This window comes from Brachypodium distachyon, chromosome 3 (assembly GCF_000005505.3).
Source record: "Brachypodium distachyon strain Bd21 chromosome 3, Brachypodium_distachyon_v3.0, whole genome shotgun sequence".
In the NCBI taxonomy this organism is placed as follows: Eukaryota; Viridiplantae; Streptophyta; class Magnoliopsida; order Poales; family Poaceae; genus Brachypodium; species Brachypodium distachyon.
Genome location: NC_016133.3, coordinates 11,514,430 through 11,535,092, shown reverse-complemented (window position 1 = coordinate 11,535,092; position 20,663 = coordinate 11,514,430). Strand labels below are relative to the sequence as shown.

Sequence of the window (20,663 nt, the reverse complement as noted above, 5' to 3'; positions counted from 1 at the left end):
ATCCGCTGTGGTGTATCGGCGAGGTATAAGGAAGTGAACTGGTGTTACCGTTAGCTCTTATTGACTGATTAGGGGGTGTAGCTCATATGGTAGAGCGCTCGCTTCGCATGCGAGAGGCACGGGGTTCGATTCCCCGCACCTCCAGTATCTGTCTTTGCTGATCTAGAACTAAAATAGATTCTTTTCCCTTAAATTTGTCCTTTCTTTCCAACTACGAACAAGACACACACACACACGGGTGTCCCCTAAGCTCTTGCAATGTTATCCCACCAATTTGAGCACAAGAATTTGACAAGCGAGCGCATCTCTATATGAGTGTCATGGAGGAAAACTCACTCATCTGAATCCACAAGCCAAAGTAAGATCAAATTTGTAGAAAAAATCATCGTAGTCGCAATAGGCTTGGCAATCTGAATTATTTTTTTCACTTCTAAACTACTTTGAACACCAACAAACTTGACAAACATGTTTGATTGACGGAGAGTTAGAGACAAAAAAAAACTGCTAACCTAAACCTTACTCGTAAGTACAAGGATCTGAATCTCGCAAGCCAAAGTTTGACAAATGTTTTTTTAAAACTATTACATCTATAAGTCTAAATTAGTTTTTATTAAATTCATCATGATGTATGTCTCCATGTATACTTATTTCATATTGTGGATATCAGTGCACTTTTCTATAACTTTGATCAAAAAAATTTGACTTGAGAAAAATAATAAAACATCTTATAGTTTGAAACAAAGGAGGTAGTTATTTTTGCAAAATTGCATATGTTAGATTGATTGATGACAAATCATTTTGATTCAAAAGTGTTGTTGAAAAGAAGTAGCTTAAGAAAGAGTCGAGTAATTGATTCTAGATCCTATATTTTTATTATATATACGTGTTGTAGTACCACGATTTCTAAATAAAACATGTTCTATGAGTTTGACCAAGTTTATGAAAATTTCGCTAACTTCTACTCCATAGTATTAAAAAAAATATCATGAAGGATTTAACAAAACTAATTTAGAATTAAAGATGTCGTAGATTTATCTACAAACCTAGCCAAACGTTAAGAAGTTTGGCTCATGAAAAATCTAAAAAAATATTATACTCCCTCTGTCCCATATTAAGTGACTCAAATATGGATGTATATATACCCAAAAAGCGTGTAGATACATGTAATATTTCGTCACTTAATATGGACAGCAGGAGTATTTAAGAACAGAGGGAGAAAACTCTGGCTTTGTCATAACTCAAATTCTTCATTTCATCAAGTTTACTGTATAATTTACCAACATTTATAATTAGAAATTAGTTTCATTAAATCAGAAATTTTATATATTTTCACAGTATACTCGCTTGCTATCGTAGATCTTAGTAGATTATTATACAAACTTGGTCAAACTTGAAGAAGTTTGAGTTACGACAAAGTTAGAACTTTTTTATATTTAGGAATGTAGAAAGTTAAAAATAAGTACTCCGTATATGGAAACAAATAAAATTAAATACAAGAAGCTCTAAAACGAAAGAGGAATCTGAGTCAGCAGATAAAATTGGTCTGCCGTGTATTAAATTGAATTAAGTTTAAAGAGAAAAAGGAGAGTGAAGCGTCCCCACGGAAGGAAGGAAGGAAGGTGTGTCCTTGTCCTTGCCCCACGGAAGGAAGGAAGCTGCAGCAAGAGGAAGACCAAGGAAGAAGGATGGCCGCCGCCGCCGCCCCGACGGAGATGGCGCTCTCCTCGGCGGCGGACGGCTCGGCAGACGAAGAAGAGGACCAGTGCCGCATCTGCCGCTTCCCCGCCGAGCCGGATCGCCCCCTTCGCCGCCCCTGCGCCTGCAGCGGCTCCATCCGCTTCGTCCACGACGACTGCCTCCTCCGATGGCTCGCCACCCGCCGCCACTCTCGATGCGAGGTATTTCTCTCCGATCCTCCATCCACCCCCCCTTGTGTTTCCAATTCATGCTGCTGCTGGGCTAATCGCGCTCCAAATTCCGCCAGGTGTGCCAGCGTGACATCGCCCTCAGCCCTCTCTACGCTCCAGGCGCGCCCGCGAGGCTGCCCGTCTCCGAATTCATGCTCGGCTTGGCCAACAAGATCATGGGCTGGACTGCCATCCTGCTCTGCCTCCTCTTCTCCGTCTTCGTCTGGGAGTTCCTCATGCCCTTCACTACTCTCTGGACATGGCGCCTCGCCCTCACCAGGAGCTTTGCCCAGCTGCGCCACCTGCTCTCCGTCCGCCTCTCCGCCACCTCCATCCTCGCCGATGGCGTCTACAGGTTCAGGTTCATGCCTTCCGTGGACACCATACTCGCCTGTGTTTCTCTCAGGAGAACCTTCCTCAGGGAGCTTCACAATGTTAGGCAACTCAATGGGCTTGCCCGAGTTGCCGCTGATGCTGTTGCTCCTTTTGCGCTCTGGGTTGCTCGCCTAGAGGCTCGCCTTCAGAACAGGTTTGGGGGATTGGATACCCTGCAAGTCCTTGCGCTGCATACTGTTGAAGCTTCCTTGATGGTACACGGTTTTTGCTCCCTGTGTCCTCTCATCGTCTATTACTGCTCCTGTTGTTTTGTGCAAAAGCTATGCAGTTGCTTATATACTTATATTCTAGAGCATTTAGCATCTTGTCGCGAATTTGCTTACCATTGCTCATAGTACAGTATAACTTCTGTTCAAAGTGTATAAACCTAGATGTTGCTTATCATCCAGGTTATTTCCATAAGTAGTACAACTTAAATGATGGTCATCACACGAAACAAAATAGACACGCTGTTCAATCGGTGGTGTTCAGTACTTTTTTTTTTTACTTCTACCCTGCAATTGAGCGACACATTGTTAGCTTGGCTTGCTTCTCATGAGCCTGTACCCTGAATACATAGAAATTACAATGGTAGTATAAATATAGGTGGCTGATTTCTTTTGGTTATTATTATATTGAGTGCACTACCGTAGTGGCTAAGCTTGTCTCTCTTGGTGCTTTAATCGCCGTGCTGTTGCAGGATTTATTCTTACCTTTTTTTTTGGATAATTCCACAATGGCTTTATCTACAACATTTTAGCTTAGTTATGTGCATACCTTTTTAAAACTTATTTCCAGAAATTCTGACTATACCCTTTTCTAATCAGGTGGTAATAGCTGACATAGCCGTCGCTTGTATCTTTGGTTTTGTCCCCTTCTCACTGGGAAGGATAATCCTATGGTGCATATCGTGTTTCAGTTTTGACAATGTTGTGGATGAAGTCAACTCATACACTTCAACAGTTGCCATGCTTCTAATTGGATATGGATTTATCTTTTCGCTGGGTGTAACTTTTACTGGGATGCATACTTTTCATCAATACTCGAGGGGCGAGCGCCTTCTGATTGCAATTTTCTTCAAGGCCTTGACCAATTGGATATGCTGGTTGTTGAGCCCCTTTAGAAGGCTGCCTGATATACATGCAATGGTCCGTGGGACATTCTCTTTCTGCCATAAGTTGTTCAGAGGGATCATAATTTCAATCACTGTTGCCAATATTTCTCTTAATCTCATAATTACGCTTATAATACCCCCCTTGCTCTTTGGCTGGTTGCTTGATATCTGCACTTCAGAAATGTTTGGTGCGACAGTATATCAGAGGTTCAAACTTCTATGGGCTTCATCCTTTTTTTCTATTGCTCTTCATTGGCTTATTGGATTCAGCTTTTTAAAGCTCCACTCCATGTTGTCCCGTCTTCTTCACCTGGTATTTATCATATTGTCTTTGTCGTCCCATCGTTTAATAGTGCATGCATTATATGCTTCAGGGGTATAACTAGTATTTTTTTTGTTTGCCTCTGAGTACTTGAGTAGACATTGAGGCCAGGAGTTAGTATTCCATTTGCCCACCTTGCTGAAGTGAAAACAGCCACGTGTGAACCATTCTATAAATTTTCTTTCAAGAAGCTTCCTGGCCTTCTTGTTGGAATTATCTACGTTGGTATGGTCGTTCTTGTTCCTGTGCAAATTGCTGGTCGATTGGCACCTAAGCTGTTCCCATTAGAGATCGCGTAAGTATTCCATTTTTGTTCTTCATCTGATGTATCTCCCAGTCCTTTGGCGACTGAACACATTTATTTTAATATTCTGAACTGTAGCTCTTTCGATCCTCCTGCCAAGGGCACATCATTTTGGCAAGCACCACGAAACTATGCCGAGTTACTTTCTGGTGCTCTTCTTCTGAGGTTTCTCATTTGCAATACACTCAAATACCTTGAGCCTGGCACACTAATGGAGAAGATAGTACGATATTGGTTTCTCACTACTGGACAAGCTCTGGGTCTATTGGATTTGTTGATTGTCCACTCTGGTAGAACCTGTGGACATGAGGTTCGGAATAATGCCGCACCAAAAGACCAGCATGGCAGCATTTATGAAGCTAAGGCTAAAAGGTGCCCCCCCCCCCCCCCCCCCCGCCCCCCTATTTTTGTCCATTCAGTGAACTGTACATTCTGCACTATTTTAGCCTGACTGCACCATGCCTACATCCATTCTCTCATATGATCTATTTTGATTTCCTTATAATTTTGGTGTCCATTAATTATTTAAGATGCATGCATAAAGAAATTTGGAACTATAGGACTATAGTTTTACGAAATAGGAAAGCTTCAGCCGAATCGTAAAGAAATTTGGAACTAATATAATATATTTGATATGGAAATCTGGGGCCTGACTTGAGGCTCAAGCCATGAGCTCCTTCCTTGTATCCTTGCTGCTGCGGCCATGGATGCTCCACGTGACATTGTGGTGGATAGAAAGTAGTTTTGACATGTGTTCTGTTTTCTCCTCTTTACCTTTCAAATGAAGAGGTAGTCTATCTCAATCTCATCATCTCTTCCTAAAATATAAGTCTTCTCACTTTCATATGTGGTTCAAGTATGCCCAGAAACTAGAAAATTGAATATTTGGATCCTCAAACTTTTACAAGTCAAAAATGGATTGCTGTTTTTTTTTTGCTAGTTAGGTCATTAGGTTTCTGGTTTCTGTTTTGCAAGTATTTCCCCTTTGTTTTAGCTCTTCTGTGTTTGTGGTGTTTTTGGGATTCTCTGTTTTCCTACACTCTCGTTGACGTGCTAATACAAAATGAAACCAAGGTGCTTGTTCAAGCCAAAAGCTTGTACAAGTGGATCAATTATTCAAGTGATATCCAAATCTGGTTTTACTGTCTGAAATGGTTCACTCATGTGCTTATCACGGTCGCATCCTTGGTACCACCACAATTTTATTCTGAAGTCCCCCAAATGTTTTTCTTAATCTCTTGCTTGTTAGCTATACTTACCTGCTCTTTATTGTTCTTACCATTTAACGAGTTAAAGTTTTTGCAATACTCAAGATCTTGTCCCCACTAATATTCTTCTTTACCCATTGTAACAGGAGATTTGTGGCAGTTCGTGTGCTACTACTAGTGTTTCTAGCATGGCTGACTGTTGTGATATTCAATTCTGCTGTGCTTATTATTTCAGTCTCACTTGGGCGTGCATTGTTATTTGCCATCCCTCAGATGCCAGTAGCAGGTGGACTAAAATTCAATGGTAATGATTGCTTAGAAATGATCATTTATATTCCTCGATAAAGGAATTAAATATATTTTTATCTTATTTGGGCTTACCTGTGTAATATTTTCTATTAGATCTGTTTGCTTTTGCTGTTGGATTTTGCATCATATCAACTATTTTTGCGGCCTCTAGAACTTCATTTGTCTACATGACTTCTGGGAGAACACGCCTTCTAGCTTCTGTAATCTGCAAATGGGGTATAACTGCTTTGAAGAGCTCTCCGCTTTTGTTCATATGGGTGAGTAATTTGATTATGGTGGTTATATATGTATATTTTTCTATTTTGTGCCACAGTTCAGTAACTTGTTTGTCGTCTGCTGCCAGATTGTCATCATTCCCATTTTGATTGGACTGCTGGTTGATTTTCTTCTGATATCACCCTTCATGTTCCTGGTTGATTTTCTACTGATGTCGCCCTTCATTGTGCCCACCGATGACATTCCTGTTCTAGACTCTTTCAGCATTTGGTTCCTGGGGTTGTTATCGCTGAAGTTTTGGACTAAGTTGGTGTGTTGCAACTCGTCTTTTTGCTTTCCTGACCTTCACTTACATTATTATCCTGTATACCAAACTTGGCATAATTAAGGTAGTTTGCAAGATTGTTCTAACTGGGTTATTTTGTTGAAGGCTCATTGGACAAGGGACACACCATTCCTGGCGCATTTCATTGATGGAAGGTGGGAGTGGAAGCTTACGCAGGCAAAGGAGGATGGGTTTGCAGGGTTGAGGGCAATGTGGGTGTTGCGAGATGTATTGATGCCCATCACCACAAAACTAGTGAGTGCTCTTGGTGTTCCTTACGTGCTTGCCGGGTGCTTCTTCCCAAGATTCGGATACTCTGTTGCGGTGAACACAACGGTGCACCGTTTCGCGTGGTTGGGCAGCCTCGCGTTGTGCGGGCTCTGCTACCTTGCCAAGGTATTCTGCCGCGTCCTGGTGAAACTCCATGATTCGATTCGGGATGATCGCTATCTTATTGGGCAGAGGCTGCGAGACTACCCTGATGATGTATAGCTGATAGAACATATGCTCCTTCTCTCCATTTCCACTAGTTTAGTTAGCTAGCGAGCTTTTAGTGCGCTAATTGAAGAGGCCACGTTACTGGCGGAGAGTATACGCAATTAGATGTCAGTCAGAGAGAGTTTTCTTGTAAATATGGATGCTGTTTTCCTTGCATGTGATGTGAGAGTAGGGACTGGAAGAGTTGTGTTGGTTTCATGCTGTGAGTGTTTTGGTTTCATCGTAGATTTTGTCAGGGCAAGTGAATTGTTACCCCCAAGGTTGTGCACCGTTGATGTGTTCTTGCGGAGTGGGCCAGAATACCAATAAGTAGCGGGGGCAGTTGAGAAGGCAGACAGATCCATGGAGCTCAGACTTATCCCAATGCTCAAATGGCGCCTGTCTCTTGATCGTTGAAATCAACATTTTGCCTGCATTGGTTTTTATGCTAAATATTTTCTCTTCATGCAATTTAACACAAAGATCATTAAATCTCTGACACAAATGTATCAAATGACAATTATTTTACATACAGTAGTAAGAGACAATATGTTGGAAAGATTGTAATTCAAAAAGAAGTTCAAACAAGCTGAATTCTATATGATGTTCAACAAATGGAACATGTATCAATTCCATTTCAAGTGTATATTCTCCATATACGTCGCAATTGTGCAAGAAGTTCAAACAGACAGAATTTGGAATTGACTTGTATCAATTCTATTTTCCATGAGCAAATGAAATGGAATTGATCTTGAATTCTCATTCCTATGGAATCAGAATTTAGAAGTTCAATTCTGTTTTCCAATTCTATGGCGAGCCTGTTGGGTTTAGGCTGTTGGGCAGGAAAAAGAGCAACCAGCATGCGGGGCTCGCCATGATGCATCTTATATAAAAAATAAAATAAAAATAGCCGTTGCCCAACAGCCGCCGCCGGCGCGTCGATCCGCCTCTCACGCGCGTAGCCCCCATCGCCGGTGCCGTGCCCAATGGCCGCGCCGCCGACGCGTCGATCCGCCTCTCACCGCCATCGCCGGTGCCGTGCACAACAGCCGTCGCCGCCTCTCTACGCGCGTCTCCGTTCCGGTTCATCCTCGTCGGGACACCGCGTTCCTGCTGTCTCCACCCCGTCGTCAGTCGTTGGCCATGGGGTTTTGAGGTATTTCCAAACCCTAGACCCTGAGCGACTAGTCGAATCCCCATCGACCTTCACAATTTCTGGATCCGCCCGTGCGGCTGCTTGCTCTGCAGCGGCGGTCACCAGAGTTTACCGCATCCTAGACTAGTTCAGTGCTGCCTCTGATTGATTTCTGATTGGGAACGTGTGGGATAGCAGTTGCTTGTTCTTCCCTTTTAAATGTTCCGCTCGATGTATGGGCTTTGTGGAGGAGGAAATAGGGAGGGGGTTAGAGAATAACCAAAATTATTTGCCCAAACTAGTGGGTGTAAGATGTGCACACTTGTACCGCAGTAGCTCCGCCCCCTGGCCCTGCTCCAATCTGGACAGATTGTCTCCGGTGGGAGGGCTCAGATTGCATATCATACGAGATGCTGCCACTAGAGAAAGTTGTGGCCTATTTGGAATTGAGGCGTTTGAATTTTTTTTATGCTGTTTTGACCAAAGTGCCGGTGGCGAGGGAGTCAGGCAGAGTAAGATAATTGTGTCAACCGATGGTTGGTAGAATTGCAATTGAGATACCATCACCTGAGCCAGACCAGAGGAAGTGCAAACATAACTTTAGGGCCCTGGGTCAGAAGATTTTGGTAGGAGCTGTACCTATCTATATTTTGTTCGGCCATTCCTGTTTTTCAAGCCGTCACAGTAATCTGAGCCCATCATGGAGTATTTATGTTGATATGTTCTGCTAATACAAGTTGCATGTGGAGAATAACACATAAGAGTCATATCAGGGAACCAGAATCATCTTTAGTGTGGTCAGGCCGTTTTGTTAAATAAAAGATCCCTTAGTTATTTAGTTTGTATTTTCCGCTGTTTCTTGGAATCTGCATGTAATTCAGATTGAACTGAATATGAGTCCTCCAAGGGCTTAAAGTCCAGGTTGGCCTTAAGCCCGTACCGAATATAACTACGAGTCCTTTCTAGCTGCTGGAGTCTTTTCTGCGGAGTTGAATAAAAGCTAGAAAACACACCATGTTGGGGTGCACCAAGCTTGTGTGTGTTTGTCTGCTGACAAATTTTTCTGTTGCGTATTGACCTCAATGACCCAAAGCATCCTCAACCTCAAGGAAGGTCAGTAGAGACTTGGAAGTTCCGCCAATCCCATTTACTATCTTGCTGCTATATTTCCAATTTGTTGTTCTAGCAAGTACCTTGGAAGACTGGGCCAGTAATTCACGCACAATTTAGTGTCCCCTAATCTATTCTGTGTCAATCTTTCACTAGCTTTAGCTTAGATTAGAACTTGGCCCAATCATAACATTTTTATTGAAACAAGTTGGTTGTTGAGGCTAATATGGTAGCCAAGGTAGTTCGGCAAATCAAAAATTTTATGTCAAGCCTCAGAAAGCTAACCCACGGGGATTACAGTAACGCATTGAAAGAGACTGATTATATGCTTGACATAACAGGATGTCAATGGTAATGCTTAGAGAAGATGAAAGTAATTCATGGAAAAACTAGAAAGGTAACAAGCTACTAGGCTTATAGTCTTTCCATAAAGTGAACTTCAAAGTATAATACTCCTATGTTGGAGCACATGAGGTACAAATATCTTTGGCGAATGGAAATCAGTGGTTCATCTCAGAATGTTCCTTTTTGTTATTTACATCATATGAATGTTTTATCTCTTTCCAGTATGTACAGTTTTATTTGATATGTACATGACCTGTCTGAGTGAGAGTTATAACTTTCTTGCAGCCATGCATCTGTAGGACATTGATGAAGACCCTGGTTTGCAAGTCATTGTATTAGCTCATGTTGCATAAAACAATATCATGATGTAGAAAATACAGAAATGTGATGCTGCAATATGGCCGTTTAGTCTTGCCAATTCCATAGATTGAAATACAAAGGCAAGATGACCGAATTAGTTTCCACTAACAAAATCTTTGCTCTGTGTTCTCTTCATGGAAGTTACATTTATAGTTTGCAGAATATATTTCACTGAAAATATATTTTCCAAATTACCCATCTTGCATTTCTCAATGACCAATCGGGTCCAGTGGTATCTACATGCAACATACAAATCAATGAAATTGATATTTGCAAGTTCTCGTGTAATCAATATCAACTGTAGGGAATCAATTTGGCCGTCTAATTCTGAAATTGATTAGGCAAGTGGGTGGTAGTTGAGGATAATTTGCAGCTAAGACAAATGGATCCCAATCAATATTTGTGATACCTCAAGGATAGCTATGTCAGTGCACAATCACTGGCGTTCACCATAGCTTGAATGAAATATTATTGACATTTTAATGACATATCGAGTTCATACATAATTGAAAGGAATTCTAATAGACCTTGATGGTCATTTGAATGTTCAGTTATGTATAGTAATTTGATAACTATATTTTATATATTGTAATGACAGTAAAATTCACTTGCTCTTAAATCTTAATAGATAGCGTGGCAGTAATTTCAAGGAAAAGTAAGGTACCTTATTGCAAGTTCATGATGCATTTGCCCACAGTGCTTTAGTTTGTTAGACTCAAATATTAAGCGGCCATTTCCTTTGGAAGACTAACTTCTAGGAAGTACAAGCTGCCAATACAGAAGACATAAATGGAAGTTATATTGCATGTCAAAAGACATTATGAACATATTTGTAATCAAGTAGGGAAAATGCAACTGATATGAATTGCACTAGATGTAGCAAAGTTAGTAGAAAATCATTGATGCTCATAAAGCATATATATGACATATAATGATAAATTTGGTTAATCTTGTAGATAAATTTGGCCAGCTCTGGTACAAGCTTCCATGCATAATAACCCCCGGAGAAATGACTACACACACCTAATGTTCAGTGCATATAATATACACACCTCATGGACATAAAAGCCATGCCGACAAATACAGATTTTACTGCATCCTTGCGTCCAGCGTATTCAATTGCTAATGGTAGCATCTCATACAGTGTCAGAAATGCCATGACTCCACCCACTGTACAAAAAGGAAAAGAGTGAAGCTAGATTGGTATGTAGTTTTGGTTACTTCAGAAGTTATTAAACTGCAGTTACCTAATCCAAGTAGACCTTCCAATATTTCAGGGTTTAAGTTGCTCGGAAATAGGTATGCTGCAAGAAAAACAGATTTCATATGCATTGCTTGATATGCAATGAGGAAAGTATAAATGTTGTGCATGAACTCAACCATTAAAGGTTATCATTCTTTGGAAATAAAAAAGGCCTGTTTGTAAGAATAATAAGTGCTAGGAAAAGATTAGTCGCAAGTGGTTGTCCACTTTTTAATGCAGCTCTTGTATGTCACTGACTACAACATTTCTTTTTGGTCCGGAATTTACCATGATCTATTTTTAACCACTGACCTTCCCAATCAGATAGTAACATGTGATCCGTACAGTACATCATGGGCTCATCGGGTAACTCAATTGTTTGCATTTACCTTGTTGTGCTTAGTGCCTTAGTGGTCTACATTAAGTTACCTGAGGATTTGCAAATTACTAAGGCACCTTCGAGCTCTCTGTTGCTTGTAGTTTTATATTATCTCAAATATTAACATCTATAGTAAAGTTGGCAATGTTTCATGTCACAGATGGGTGAATTGTAACACTATATTATACTATTTGTTTATTTTAGTTCTTAATCGGTAAGAAAATACGCCACCCATTTTTATGTTTTGTTTTGTTTAAGATAAAAGTGCTACATTGGGTCATTAGTAGCACAAATGCTTTGGACAAGCTACATATAATGGAAAAAACGAAAAATCAACATACCCACGATAATTACACCTATTGGCTCTGCAAAACCAGAAAGTGTTGCTAGCTTGAATGCTTGCCATTTGCTGCATCATAATAATATTGTAATTAAATTACGAACTGCAAAGTTTTTTTTCTTTGAGGTCAGTACAATTACGGTATGATTTAACACTTTGTATATTTTTGCAGTTATATGCTTCTTTAGGCAATTACTAGTTAGATTAGCCTTTTGAATCAAACTGACTAAACTGTTCTTATATGCTGATCATTTGAATGTGAAATTTAACATTATACATAATTGAACATATAATTTAGCACAGATGAGTTGGTTCTAAAAAAGTGATTTAAGAAGAGTTATTGAGAATCGACCATGCATGACCCTAGTAAATGAGATGCTACAACTAGTTAACTCTTCTAAAGCATATGAAAGTCAGAGTAGAGTGCAATATTGCATTAACTATATATGCTATCGATCCCCTCAAATGGATAGTTATTTTGAAACAGAGACTTGAATTATATTCTATAATAATTATAACCAGTACCTGCAAGTGGCGAAATATGCAGGGAGAGCTACAGCAATACCCTGCACATGAAAAAAAAATAGTATAAAGATTAGCACATTTTGCACTGGCAAACTTAATTATGTCATTAGAAGAAATATCAAATAAGCAATCAGTAGTGTAAAAATTTAGAGAAATATACCAACTTTTCACAAGTAATCAGTAGTCTAAATTTTTATCAGCATAGTATTCTAATCAGTATGTATCTTAAATTGCAGATCTACAATACATGATGTGCATATAAAAGACGGAAATTATTGAGTCCCATGTTTGTATTTTGGTAATTGATTGAGATTGTGAATGGAGGTACCACCACATAGTTACCGGATTTGGTGGCAGGGGCTTTGAACCTCAATCTGGATCTTTCGATCTAGATGAGGGTTCGAAATTGCTCCTGATCAGTTGAAGTTCGCTCTCTGATTCTTCGAACTCTAGGGAACCCAAATCGGAATCAAAACCAGTGGCTAAGAGAAAAATTCCAAATAGAGGTGGCATCTATCTGAGCTCGATCTGTTGCATCACAGAGGCACATACAGCAGGCCGTCCTGGGCGTCCAAGGCCAGCCACGCAACAAAGGGGAAGCTTGCAGCAACAGTGTGTCAGACAGCAAGCCGTGGCCACATGCTCAGAGGAGAGGGGATCATGGTGGATTCGGGGAGGGATGGTAAAAAAATGCATAAAACTTTTCATTATATCTCTGAACCGGAGGCAGCGAATTGGAAGCATCGGATTTATGACCGGATTTGTGAACCAAAGATGTATATCCCTCATCGAATTCGACTCATACAAGGTGACAAATTGCTTTCATGAACCCGAATAGTGAACCCATTCTATCCAAAACCCATGGTAGAGTCAATTACCTCTGGGATGTAGTGTAGAGCTATTGCAATAACCAAGTTAAGACCAACACGAAAGCCCTGAAATGTGGATAAGATTAATGAGATACACAACAAAACTACTACTATCATTATTCAGTTCCTGGTTCATACTTATTCACTATGTTGCCAGTGTTATCAGCTTAATGAACATGCTTCCAGACCAGGGAAAGAAATAGCTCTGAACAATACCTTTGCGGTTCCAAGAAAAGCGGCAGTACCCACAGGAAAGTTCTGCAAACTCACACCAGCAACTGTTGATGGCAGAAGTTTGTCATAAATGCAATAATTACAAATAATATACTTGTAGGAAAGGGTCATAGCATTACTTGTATATATATACTGTCCTATATCATTTTCTTAACTATGAGAATTTTCCATGCTTGACTTATTTTAAATGTTGGTTGGTATACGGAAATTACCACTGTTGTCGTGTTCAATAGGTACTGTTGGATCAGAAACTATGGTATCACTCTTTTATACACTGAACAAGTCTATGATGGATCTTAAATTGGATTTTGGTACCCAATCTGATTATCTGAATCTATTTAATCAAAAAGTATTTTACACTGTCTTGTATGAACAAGCCCCATATATTTATTTAGAGTCAATGTGCTCAAGTTCATGACTAAAATGTTAGATATAAGTAAATGCACTTGAAGAATTCTATCATGAAAATGTGGATTACTGTATAATTGCTTAAAAGACAAGTTTTCTCTTTCCTGGCCTCATGTTGTTCAAAACACTATGATTGATCTTTGATATTTATGTTACAAGTTTCGTTTACTTCATGTTGCTGATACCTATTACTCATTTGAAAGGTTGAGCTCACAAAGATATAGCGAATTGTTAATGCAATTAAATGGTTGATAAATTGTTAGATAGGAAGACATCAACATAAATGCACATAAGCTGTCAAGTGCATTAGACTTACCAATTGCGGTGACAATTACACTAAAGATAACTCTTCTTCTGTGTCTCATCATAAGTTCCTTCCTTGCTGAATTACCAGTCATCTTTCCCAAATGAAAAGCAGAGTGGGAAATCCTATTCCTATGTTAGTTTTCTTTTTGAGAAACACTGGATGAAAATGGCTACTAATAAAGTTGAGGGAAGTTTTACTTGTTTGTCATTTTCATCTACAGGGTTGCATTCCGGCTCAGGGAATACATCTGCAATTGCGGAAAATAGAAGTGCACCAGCAAAAAACTGCAAAGAACATGCTAAAAAGGTAAGAAAGGGTTCAAATGCCTGACAAAACATCTTGCTTACTCACCCAAAGATTTCCTTTCAGGAAACCAATCGCATTGATAGCATCGTAAGCCAAGTCAAAGAAAGACATGCTCAGCATGAGTCCAGTAGCAAATCCCTAAAAGAAATAGTCAAACAATTGTTAAAATGTTTATTTGCGTACAAATAAAATATCACATTAAGTAGTAATTGTCACATTTCACCTGTAATATCCCGAGTGTTCTGTTGTTTGGGGCATGATTTAGTATTGCTAGTAATGCACCTGATGAGTATATACAAGTATTATTGACAAATGAGTAGGCAAATGTCAGGAGGTGAAACATCTAGCATTTGATATCTGTAATCTATCATTCCCATTGTTTTTGCAAACTTCCCATTGAGAAACAGAATTGCTCTTGGCTGTAATTTAAGTAATGCCCTAACAGATTTATCTGTAGAAACTCAGTTCATGTGCCCTCTCTGTTCCGGTTAGATTTTTTAATGGGACTGGTTATATGACATGGGCTCACTAATTTATAATATGACTGAAGACACATTTAAAAAAAAAACATTTTCTAGAGAACTTACACCTATTTCAAGGCTAGTTAGAGTCGATGGATGGATAGGGTGAACCAGACAGTGGCAAGATAGAGGAGTGTATGATGTTTGAGTGGATTTTTCTGTGAAAGTGGGTGTGGTGAAAGTGCAGATAGGGACATGTAACCCTCGTGTTTGCTTGTGGTTCATTGAAAATGTTCTATGCACACAAATCTTCTTTCCATATAGTAGCAGTCTATTAGTTTTCTCTTGAGCTTTTAGATGTGAATTACAAATTGAAAATAGTTGCTTATTTGCTATTATACATTTACTTTGAACAGAAGATAGTACTAAGCATTCCTAGTTTCGCATTTCAGATATACCATGGGAAAAATCTTGATCCATGCAACTAACTAAAAAATAAGACCCTGTATTTTACATCTTTTGAAACGAAAAGATAATAAAGGCATGCATGCATCAAATTGAATAGTTCATGCCATGATGAATACACGATATGTTATGAACATAGAACAGAAGTGAACGGATGAAAGAAGTGGTGCATATGAGTACCAAGGGAGGTGCTTAAGCCACCGACGAGAGAAAGCGTGAGAGCAACAGCAATTTTGGGATCCATATATGTTTGTATTGTTGATGAACTTATCTATACTCTGCACGCTAGCTTTTGGTAACAATGGAAGGAAATGAAGGTTGGGTATTTAGTAGAAGAACAGGAGTGGTATGGCAAGATGGATAAATTGGGTCTGTTGTGATGGACATGTATGTGACCTTTATATACAGGCCAGGATGGGTGCTATGGCATTAGGTTGTCAAGGAGCCTGTGCGTGGCAGCTGATGATGTAATTGACGGCCGATTAGTTAGATGAATGGGAGGGATAGGGAGGGGGTGACCAGGTGGAGCAGGAGGCAGCCATGGCTGAGGCTTTTATGGTATACATAAATATTAGCTGAACATTTGCTAAGTTTAGTTGCGTGGGGCAAGTTTGGCATGGCTTGGCACATGATTGCTTGCTTGCTAGCTTCCCTTCGACGAGGACATGCTGATGCTTGAGTTATGCCTGCTTGCTTGCTATCTACCCTAATTCTTAGACATGCTGATGGTTGATGTATGCTTGCTTGCTAGCTAACCTCAGTTCTTAGACATTCTGATGGTTGAGGTATGATGTATGCCTGCAGGCAAGGTAAGGTTAGGTCAGGCCTTGAGGTAATTCCCTGCTAGATTCCTTGTGTAGATGTGAAGAAATCTGTTTAGGATTGAAAACCTTGCAAGTTCATGTTTTTGTACAAGCACAGATTTAAATACGACCCTGTTGCTGTGATGTAGTTTTCTTTCCATAAAGTATATGATATAATTATTGAGATATACTATCTTTTTTCTTTGCGGATGAAAGTAGATCACATAAAGCATTATGTTTTGTTGTCTAGAATCTAACGGTTTACATTCTGATTTTAAATTTGTACCAGTAGGAAATGAAGGAGGCCTAACTGTTTCAAGTCCAGGTGAGGAAACACATTTTGGCTCCAGTAATTTGTGTGTATGTAGGTTCTATAGCCATGAAACATGCCTCCTGTTGCAATGCGCCATTGCATCATCATCATGATCATCATATAACTAAGTGATTGCAGTAAAGTAACGATATTTTGTATGTCCTGCAGCTAAAAAGTGAAAGGAGGGAAGGTGGAGTAAGCAGGGCGCGGACGTGACAGAAAGGACTCCAGTGGTGCGCACTTATAGAGTAGTAGATTAACTGTTGTGTGCTGCGTGCCATGCATAGCCGCTGAGGAGGAATACCCTATGCGTCACAAAGGAGGAGAAAGCATATGCAATCCAACCGCCTGAAGGAAGCACTCCTTGTAAGTAAAGAGAAGAAAAGTAAAGCAAAGCAAGATGGACATGCTACGTAGCAGGAGTGGCGGCGCACGTGGAGGGGAGGCGGCTGAGCATCTGGCGGTCGGCGCCGGAGATGAGCGGGCCGGCGATAAGCAGGCAGAGGCAGGGCTGCCCGCACACGGGATCATCAGCTGCAGCAGCGCGCCCAGGTAATTGTAGCTGCTACTGCCACAACTGCCACATGCTTCTGCTCCTGCTGCTGCTGCGCTTGATTCTCTAACCTGGTAGTACAGCATTACAACTAGTAACCATAAGAACAAGACTTGTTTCTTGCCACGTCGCTGCTGAATCATCCCAAAACAAATGCAGCCTTACACATGCTTCTGCTCCTGCTCCTGCTGCGCTTGATTCTCTACCTGGTAGTACAGCATTACAACTAGTAACCATAAGAAAGACTTGTTTCTTGCCACGTTGCTGCTGAATCATCCTGCTCCTGCTGCGCTTGATTCTCTACCTGGTAGTACAGCATTACAACTAGTAACCATAAGAAAGACTTGTTTCTTGCCACGTTGCTGCTGAATCATCCCAAAACAAATGCAGCCTTACATGTGGAACCATCTTTTTTTTTTGCAGAACTCATGGCACAAAGCACGATAAAAATAGCTACACATGTTAGGATGCACTAATTCATTTATCTGTAGCAAGGCACGGGTATTTAGCTAGTGAACATATATAATTGCTCAGAGCACTAAAAACATGCAGCACCACTGCTTTCCAGGCTTCCAGCGGTTATTTAAAAACTAAAAGCTGTCATATCCGCTGAAAAGGGACTTGCAGTTTTTTTTTCTTAGAGGGCTCGGTAGGCCTCAATAGAACTTTACTTGTGAAGAATACTCTTCTTGAGCATTTTAGGTTTCTTCTGAATATGGTTCTGAAAGATAGGAAATATGAACACAATTAGAGCAGACAGGAGAATAAACAAACTTGGCTTAAATAAGGAAACGTTGTGTAAACCTTTTGTCTTTGTAGAGCCTCAACATCTGTCCTCTCCTTCCAATTGCTCTTACGTAATTTAATAGGGCGGTTTCCAACATATTTTCCTGAAAGCGGTGAGTTCAAACGATAAGGAGAACAGCAACACAGTGGAAGTTGATGAGTGGCTGCAATTGGATCAGTAGAAATAACTGAAAAATGCGAACCATTCATTTCTTTTATTGCTGCAGCAAGGTCTGTAGGGTTTGAAAAGCTCACAAACCCATAACCCTTAGTTTTGCCAGTCCTCTTATCTCTAACAACCTAAAAGAAAGAGTGCAAATGCAATCATGGTCATAATATCAAGAAATGCAAGCCAAATTCAGACAGTACACCTGAACTACCATAGGTCTTATAAAAACTTAGTAGTAGCATGGCCTTAATATGGTTAGTTCTTATCGCATTTTAGCAATTTTATTCAGAATTGCTCCCTGTGTTTACAATCCGTGTCAATCTTGTACATTGCAAGGTATTCAAGATTTAACTTAACAGTATATGTTTGTAATCATAACATCCAAGTTAAAAGTTTATAGAAGAAACCCAGTCCTTGTGGGGAGGGGGGATTATGCTCACATTTCCCCTAGACCCACATGTCCAGGGTCTCCAAGAGTAAGTGAGAAAACAAAATTAATGGTATCATAAATTAGACAAAGTTTGGTTGCATGCATTATCAACTCAGGATGCCGTTGGGCATCCATTGCCCATTGCCTAATCCATTACCCATGCAATTGGGTTGGGTATGGTCAAAACGTTTTTGCGCAAAAGGTATGGGGAGGTTGTGGGGAACTACCCGCGGGCCCAAGTCACTGTCCGACCGACCTCGGCATCCTCTTCCACTCTTGTCCTTTCTCGTTTAATATCCTTTCCAGTTTATATCCAGGAGATTTGGAATCAATCTGGTGCCACACGGGCTATTGATTGGCTGTATAGCTGCAAATATTTGTGCTTGTGGTGCATTGCCTCAACAAAGCCTGGGATTGTGATTGGATTTTTTTTTCTTGGATGGTTCGATGATTTTGATTCAGGGGAGCCGTCAGCTTGTGTTTGGGAGATTATTTTTCTGTTTGCCCAATATTGCCCTGATGTCCAATGGGTATGGGTAAAATGGGTAATGGGTATTATGGGGAGGGCAACACACGGGTTAGCCCATACCCTCTCCAACGGCATCCTGATTATCAACCATATTATAGCACGTGGTATTAACTTTGAAGGGGACTTTCTTCAAACTATACCTAATATTCTGGTATATCTTTGATATACTCCCTCCAGTCTTTGAGAGCTTGACATTTTGGATACGGGCACGGTCTTGCAAATATAACTTTGAGAACCGATTACTATAAATTAGTATAACCTAAATTATGATACTATAAAGTACTTTTCAAACAAATCAAAACATATGATTCCCAAGTGTCGTATGTAAATATTTTCATAAATATAGATAATCTAAGCTTCTAGTGTTTGACTCACCCTTGTCCAGAAGATCAAACAGGGAACACTGTAGCTCATGATTTTGGAGTAATTTACTGTGGGGCTTATAGAGTTGTCAATTGCACGGGTGAAAGTCTGGCCACGATTGCCAACAAGATGAAAGAAGAACATACTCAGATGACAGTTCTGTTTCTGGTTACAACTATAGTGCAGCTTCTTTAGTAGATAAGAATTGTGCAATTATTATGTGACCTGGCTCCTTTGTAAGTCTGGATTTAACTTTTTTTAATCAGGATTTATATTTGACCTGGCTCCTTTGTAAATTCCTAGTTAGAGTATGTGCAGAAGCGAAGAGAACCAAACACCCTCTAGTCTCAAATTCTTGTTACCAGGGATAAAGTGGATTCAGAACCTTTTATCTTTGACCAAAGTAGCATTCTACATATTTGAGCTGATCACACGGGGATAATAAGAAATAATCGTTAAAGAAAAGCTGTCATGGTAGTATTAAACTTGTGTATTTTTTAGAATATTATAACATAAGCATGATATAAGAGACTGTAAACAGTAAAGGCATAGTAAGAAATTTTAGCTATTATACTACTCCCTCCGTTCCATAATTCTTGTCTCAAATTAGCCCAAAAATGGATGTATCTATTCCTAAAAAGCGTCTAGATACATGTAATATTTCGACAAGAATTATGGAACGGAGGGAGTACTTACCTTGGCCATGTTGAAGGAGGGAAATCGTGAAAAAGCTTTGGAGAGAACATCATCATTAACTTCGTTGCCTAGATCTCCGCAAAATAACCTGTAGTCATCTGCAAAGAAGCGTACATTGAACGTTTTGTTGTGGTAGGTGGAGGTCGGAAAAAACAATTGTGAATTGAAAGAGAAGGACGTAGAGCATACTGTCGGGCCACTCGGTGAGGGTGGGATCCTCCCAGGACTGTCCGGCGGCGCGGCGGGGGATGGCCTTCTTCTTGGCGGCGGCGTCGGAGGAGGAGGCGGCGGCCCTGGCGGAGGAAGGGTCGAGGACGTCGCTGGTGGCGAGGGCGGCCTTGACGCTCTCGAGCGCCTCGGGGGTGATGGTCTGCGCGTCCCGCTGGAAGAGTTGCTGCGCTTGCTGCAGCTGCTGGTACTGCTGGTACTGGTAGGTCGCCGCCGGCTGCTGCTGCAGGTGGAAAGGGAGCGGGAAGTAACTGGGCCCGGCCGGGGGCGGCGCCGACGAAGAACCGGGAGGAGGGGGCGGATTGGAGCTCCGAGGATCCGACGACATGTCCAATCCAATCGCCTTCCTTGGGCTAGGGTTCCTTCCTTCCTTCCTTCCCCGACGCAGATTGGGGATCTATCTTTCAAGGCAGAATTGGGGATCAACGGAACCGGGTCCTTTTCTGCCTGCCTGGGTCCATGGGCCATAGAACCTGCTGAGCGGCGGGCCCGAAGCACCGTCAGGCCCGTACGAGCGGCCGTTCAGGCCCATACCACCGAACCTGCTGCTAACTCGGCGTTTCCCGGTTTCCTGCGCGGCTAAAATCAAAGGAGAGATGAGTATGAGTGCAGCCTAAATTTATGTTACTAAAGCACTGCACTGCACTGCACCGGTGGTATTCCTCCGACTTTGCATCGCGTCCCTTTGCTACGAAGCTTTCAGGGCTACGACAGTGGGAGAAACCTTAAAACCTCAATTTCATCAATCA

At 40.9% G+C, this 20,663-nt stretch overlaps 3 protein-coding genes, 1 long non-coding RNA gene and 1 other non-coding gene across 9 annotated transcripts; 3 read left to right on the top strand and 2 right to left on the bottom strand.

Moving 5' to 3' along the window:
• The first annotated feature begins 71 nt into the window (after positions 1-71).
• On the top strand, positions 72-144 carry TRNAA-CGC. Its single transcript has one exon. It is a non-coding gene; the product is annotated as a tRNA-Ala (tRNA).
• Positions 145-1,602: 1,458 nt separating this feature from the next.
• LOC100845817 (probable E3 ubiquitin ligase SUD1) lies at positions 1,603-7,001 on the top strand. The gene is made up of 9 exons (XM_003573191.4): positions 1,603-1,898; positions 1,985-2,497; positions 3,110-3,709; positions 3,817-4,013; positions 4,101-4,394; positions 5,377-5,534; positions 5,633-5,796; positions 5,883-6,065; positions 6,186-7,001. The coding sequence occupies exons 1-9, from the start codon at positions 1,686-1,688 to the stop codon at positions 6,570-6,572; spliced, it is 2,709 nt and encodes a 902-aa protein (XP_003573239.1). The 5' UTR covers positions 1,603-1,685; the 3' UTR covers positions 6,573-7,001.
• Positions 7,002-9,096: 2,095 nt separating this feature from the next.
• LOC100845510 (zinc transporter ZTP29) lies at positions 9,097-16,108 on the bottom strand. The gene is made up of 13 exons (XM_010235917.3): positions 15,225-16,108; positions 14,342-14,400; positions 14,164-14,256; positions 14,010-14,096; positions 13,822-13,903; positions 13,080-13,141; positions 12,873-12,929; positions 11,995-12,035; positions 11,471-11,538; positions 10,755-10,811; positions 10,560-10,677; positions 10,172-10,275; positions 9,097-9,462 (listed from the first exon to the last, which is right to left on the bottom strand). The coding sequence occupies exons 1-12, from the start codon at positions 15,286-15,288 to the stop codon at positions 10,230-10,232; spliced, it is 834 nt and encodes a 277-aa protein (XP_010234219.1). The 5' UTR covers positions 15,289-16,108; the 3' UTR covers positions 9,097-9,462; positions 10,172-10,229.
• On the top strand, positions 13,594-17,108 carry LOC104583521. 4 transcript variants are annotated; one of them, XR_002965034.1, is made up of 4 exons: positions 13,594-13,944; positions 14,033-14,118; positions 16,140-16,172; positions 16,329-17,108. It is a non-coding gene; the product is annotated as an uncharacterized LOC104583521 (long non-coding RNA). The 4 variants fall into 4 exon arrangements; XR_002965032.1 differs by having other exon boundaries at positions 16,137-16,172; XR_002965031.1 differs by lacking the exon at positions 13,594-13,944 and having other exon boundaries at positions 13,965-14,118; positions 16,137-16,172.
• On the bottom strand, positions 17,106-20,344 carry LOC100845208 (RNA-binding protein 42). 2 transcript variants are annotated; one of them, XM_024461590.1, is made up of 6 exons: positions 19,876-20,344; positions 19,687-19,784; positions 19,003-19,098; positions 17,703-17,799; positions 17,518-17,603; positions 17,106-17,434 (listed from the first exon to the last, which is right to left on the bottom strand). In XM_024461590.1, exons 1-6 carry the CDS (start codon positions 20,240-20,242, stop codon positions 17,381-17,383), a joined length of 798 nt encoding a protein of 265 aa, XP_024317358.1. In that variant the 5' UTR covers positions 20,243-20,344; the 3' UTR covers positions 17,106-17,380. The 2 variants fall into 2 exon arrangements, with proteins under 2 accessions (XP_024317358.1, XP_003573237.1); XM_003573189.4 differs by lacking the exon at positions 19,003-19,098 and having other exon boundaries at positions 17,111-17,434; positions 19,876-20,343.
• Between the last annotated feature and the right edge of the window lie 319 nt (positions 20,345-20,663).

Excerpts from the sequence above, each read along its gene's own strand:
- LOC100845817 (XM_003573191.4), top strand. The coding sequence starts at position 1,686 with ATGGCCGCCGCCGCCGCCCCGACGGAGATGGCGCTCTCCTCGGCGGCG. Across the intron at positions 4,014-4,100 it reads CTGTTCCCATTAGAGATCGC|CTCTTTCGATCCTCCTGCCA; the intron begins GTAAGTATTCCA and ends TCTGAACTGTAG. Across the intron at positions 4,395-5,376 it reads TATGAAGCTAAGGCTAAAAG|GAGATTTGTGGCAGTTCGTG; the intron begins GTGCCCCCCCCC and ends CCATTGTAACAG.
- LOC100845510 (XM_010235917.3), bottom strand. The coding sequence starts at position 15,288 with ATGGATCCCAAAATTGCTGTTGCTCTCACGCTTTCTCTCGTCGGTGGC. Across the intron at positions 13,142-13,821 it reads TGTAATTGTCACCGCAATTG|TTGCTGGTGTGAGTTTGCAG; the intron begins GTAAGTCTAATG and ends TGCCATCAACAG. Across the intron at positions 12,930-13,079 it reads CTTTTCTTGGAACCGCAAAG|GGCTTTCGTGTTGGTCTTAA; the intron begins GTATTGTTCAGA and ends TCCACATTTCAG.
- LOC100845208 (XM_024461590.1), bottom strand. The coding sequence starts at position 20,242 with ATGTCGTCGGATCCTCGGAGCTCCAATCCGCCCCCTCCTCCCGGTTCT. Across the intron at positions 17,604-17,702 it reads AGCAATAAAAGAAATGAATG|GAAAATATGTTGGAAACCGC; the intron begins GTTCGCATTTTT and ends CACCGCTTTCAG. Across the intron at positions 17,435-17,517 it reads AGGCTCTACAAAGACAAAAG|AACCATATTCAGAAGAAACC; the intron begins GTTTACACAACG and ends CCTATCTTTCAG.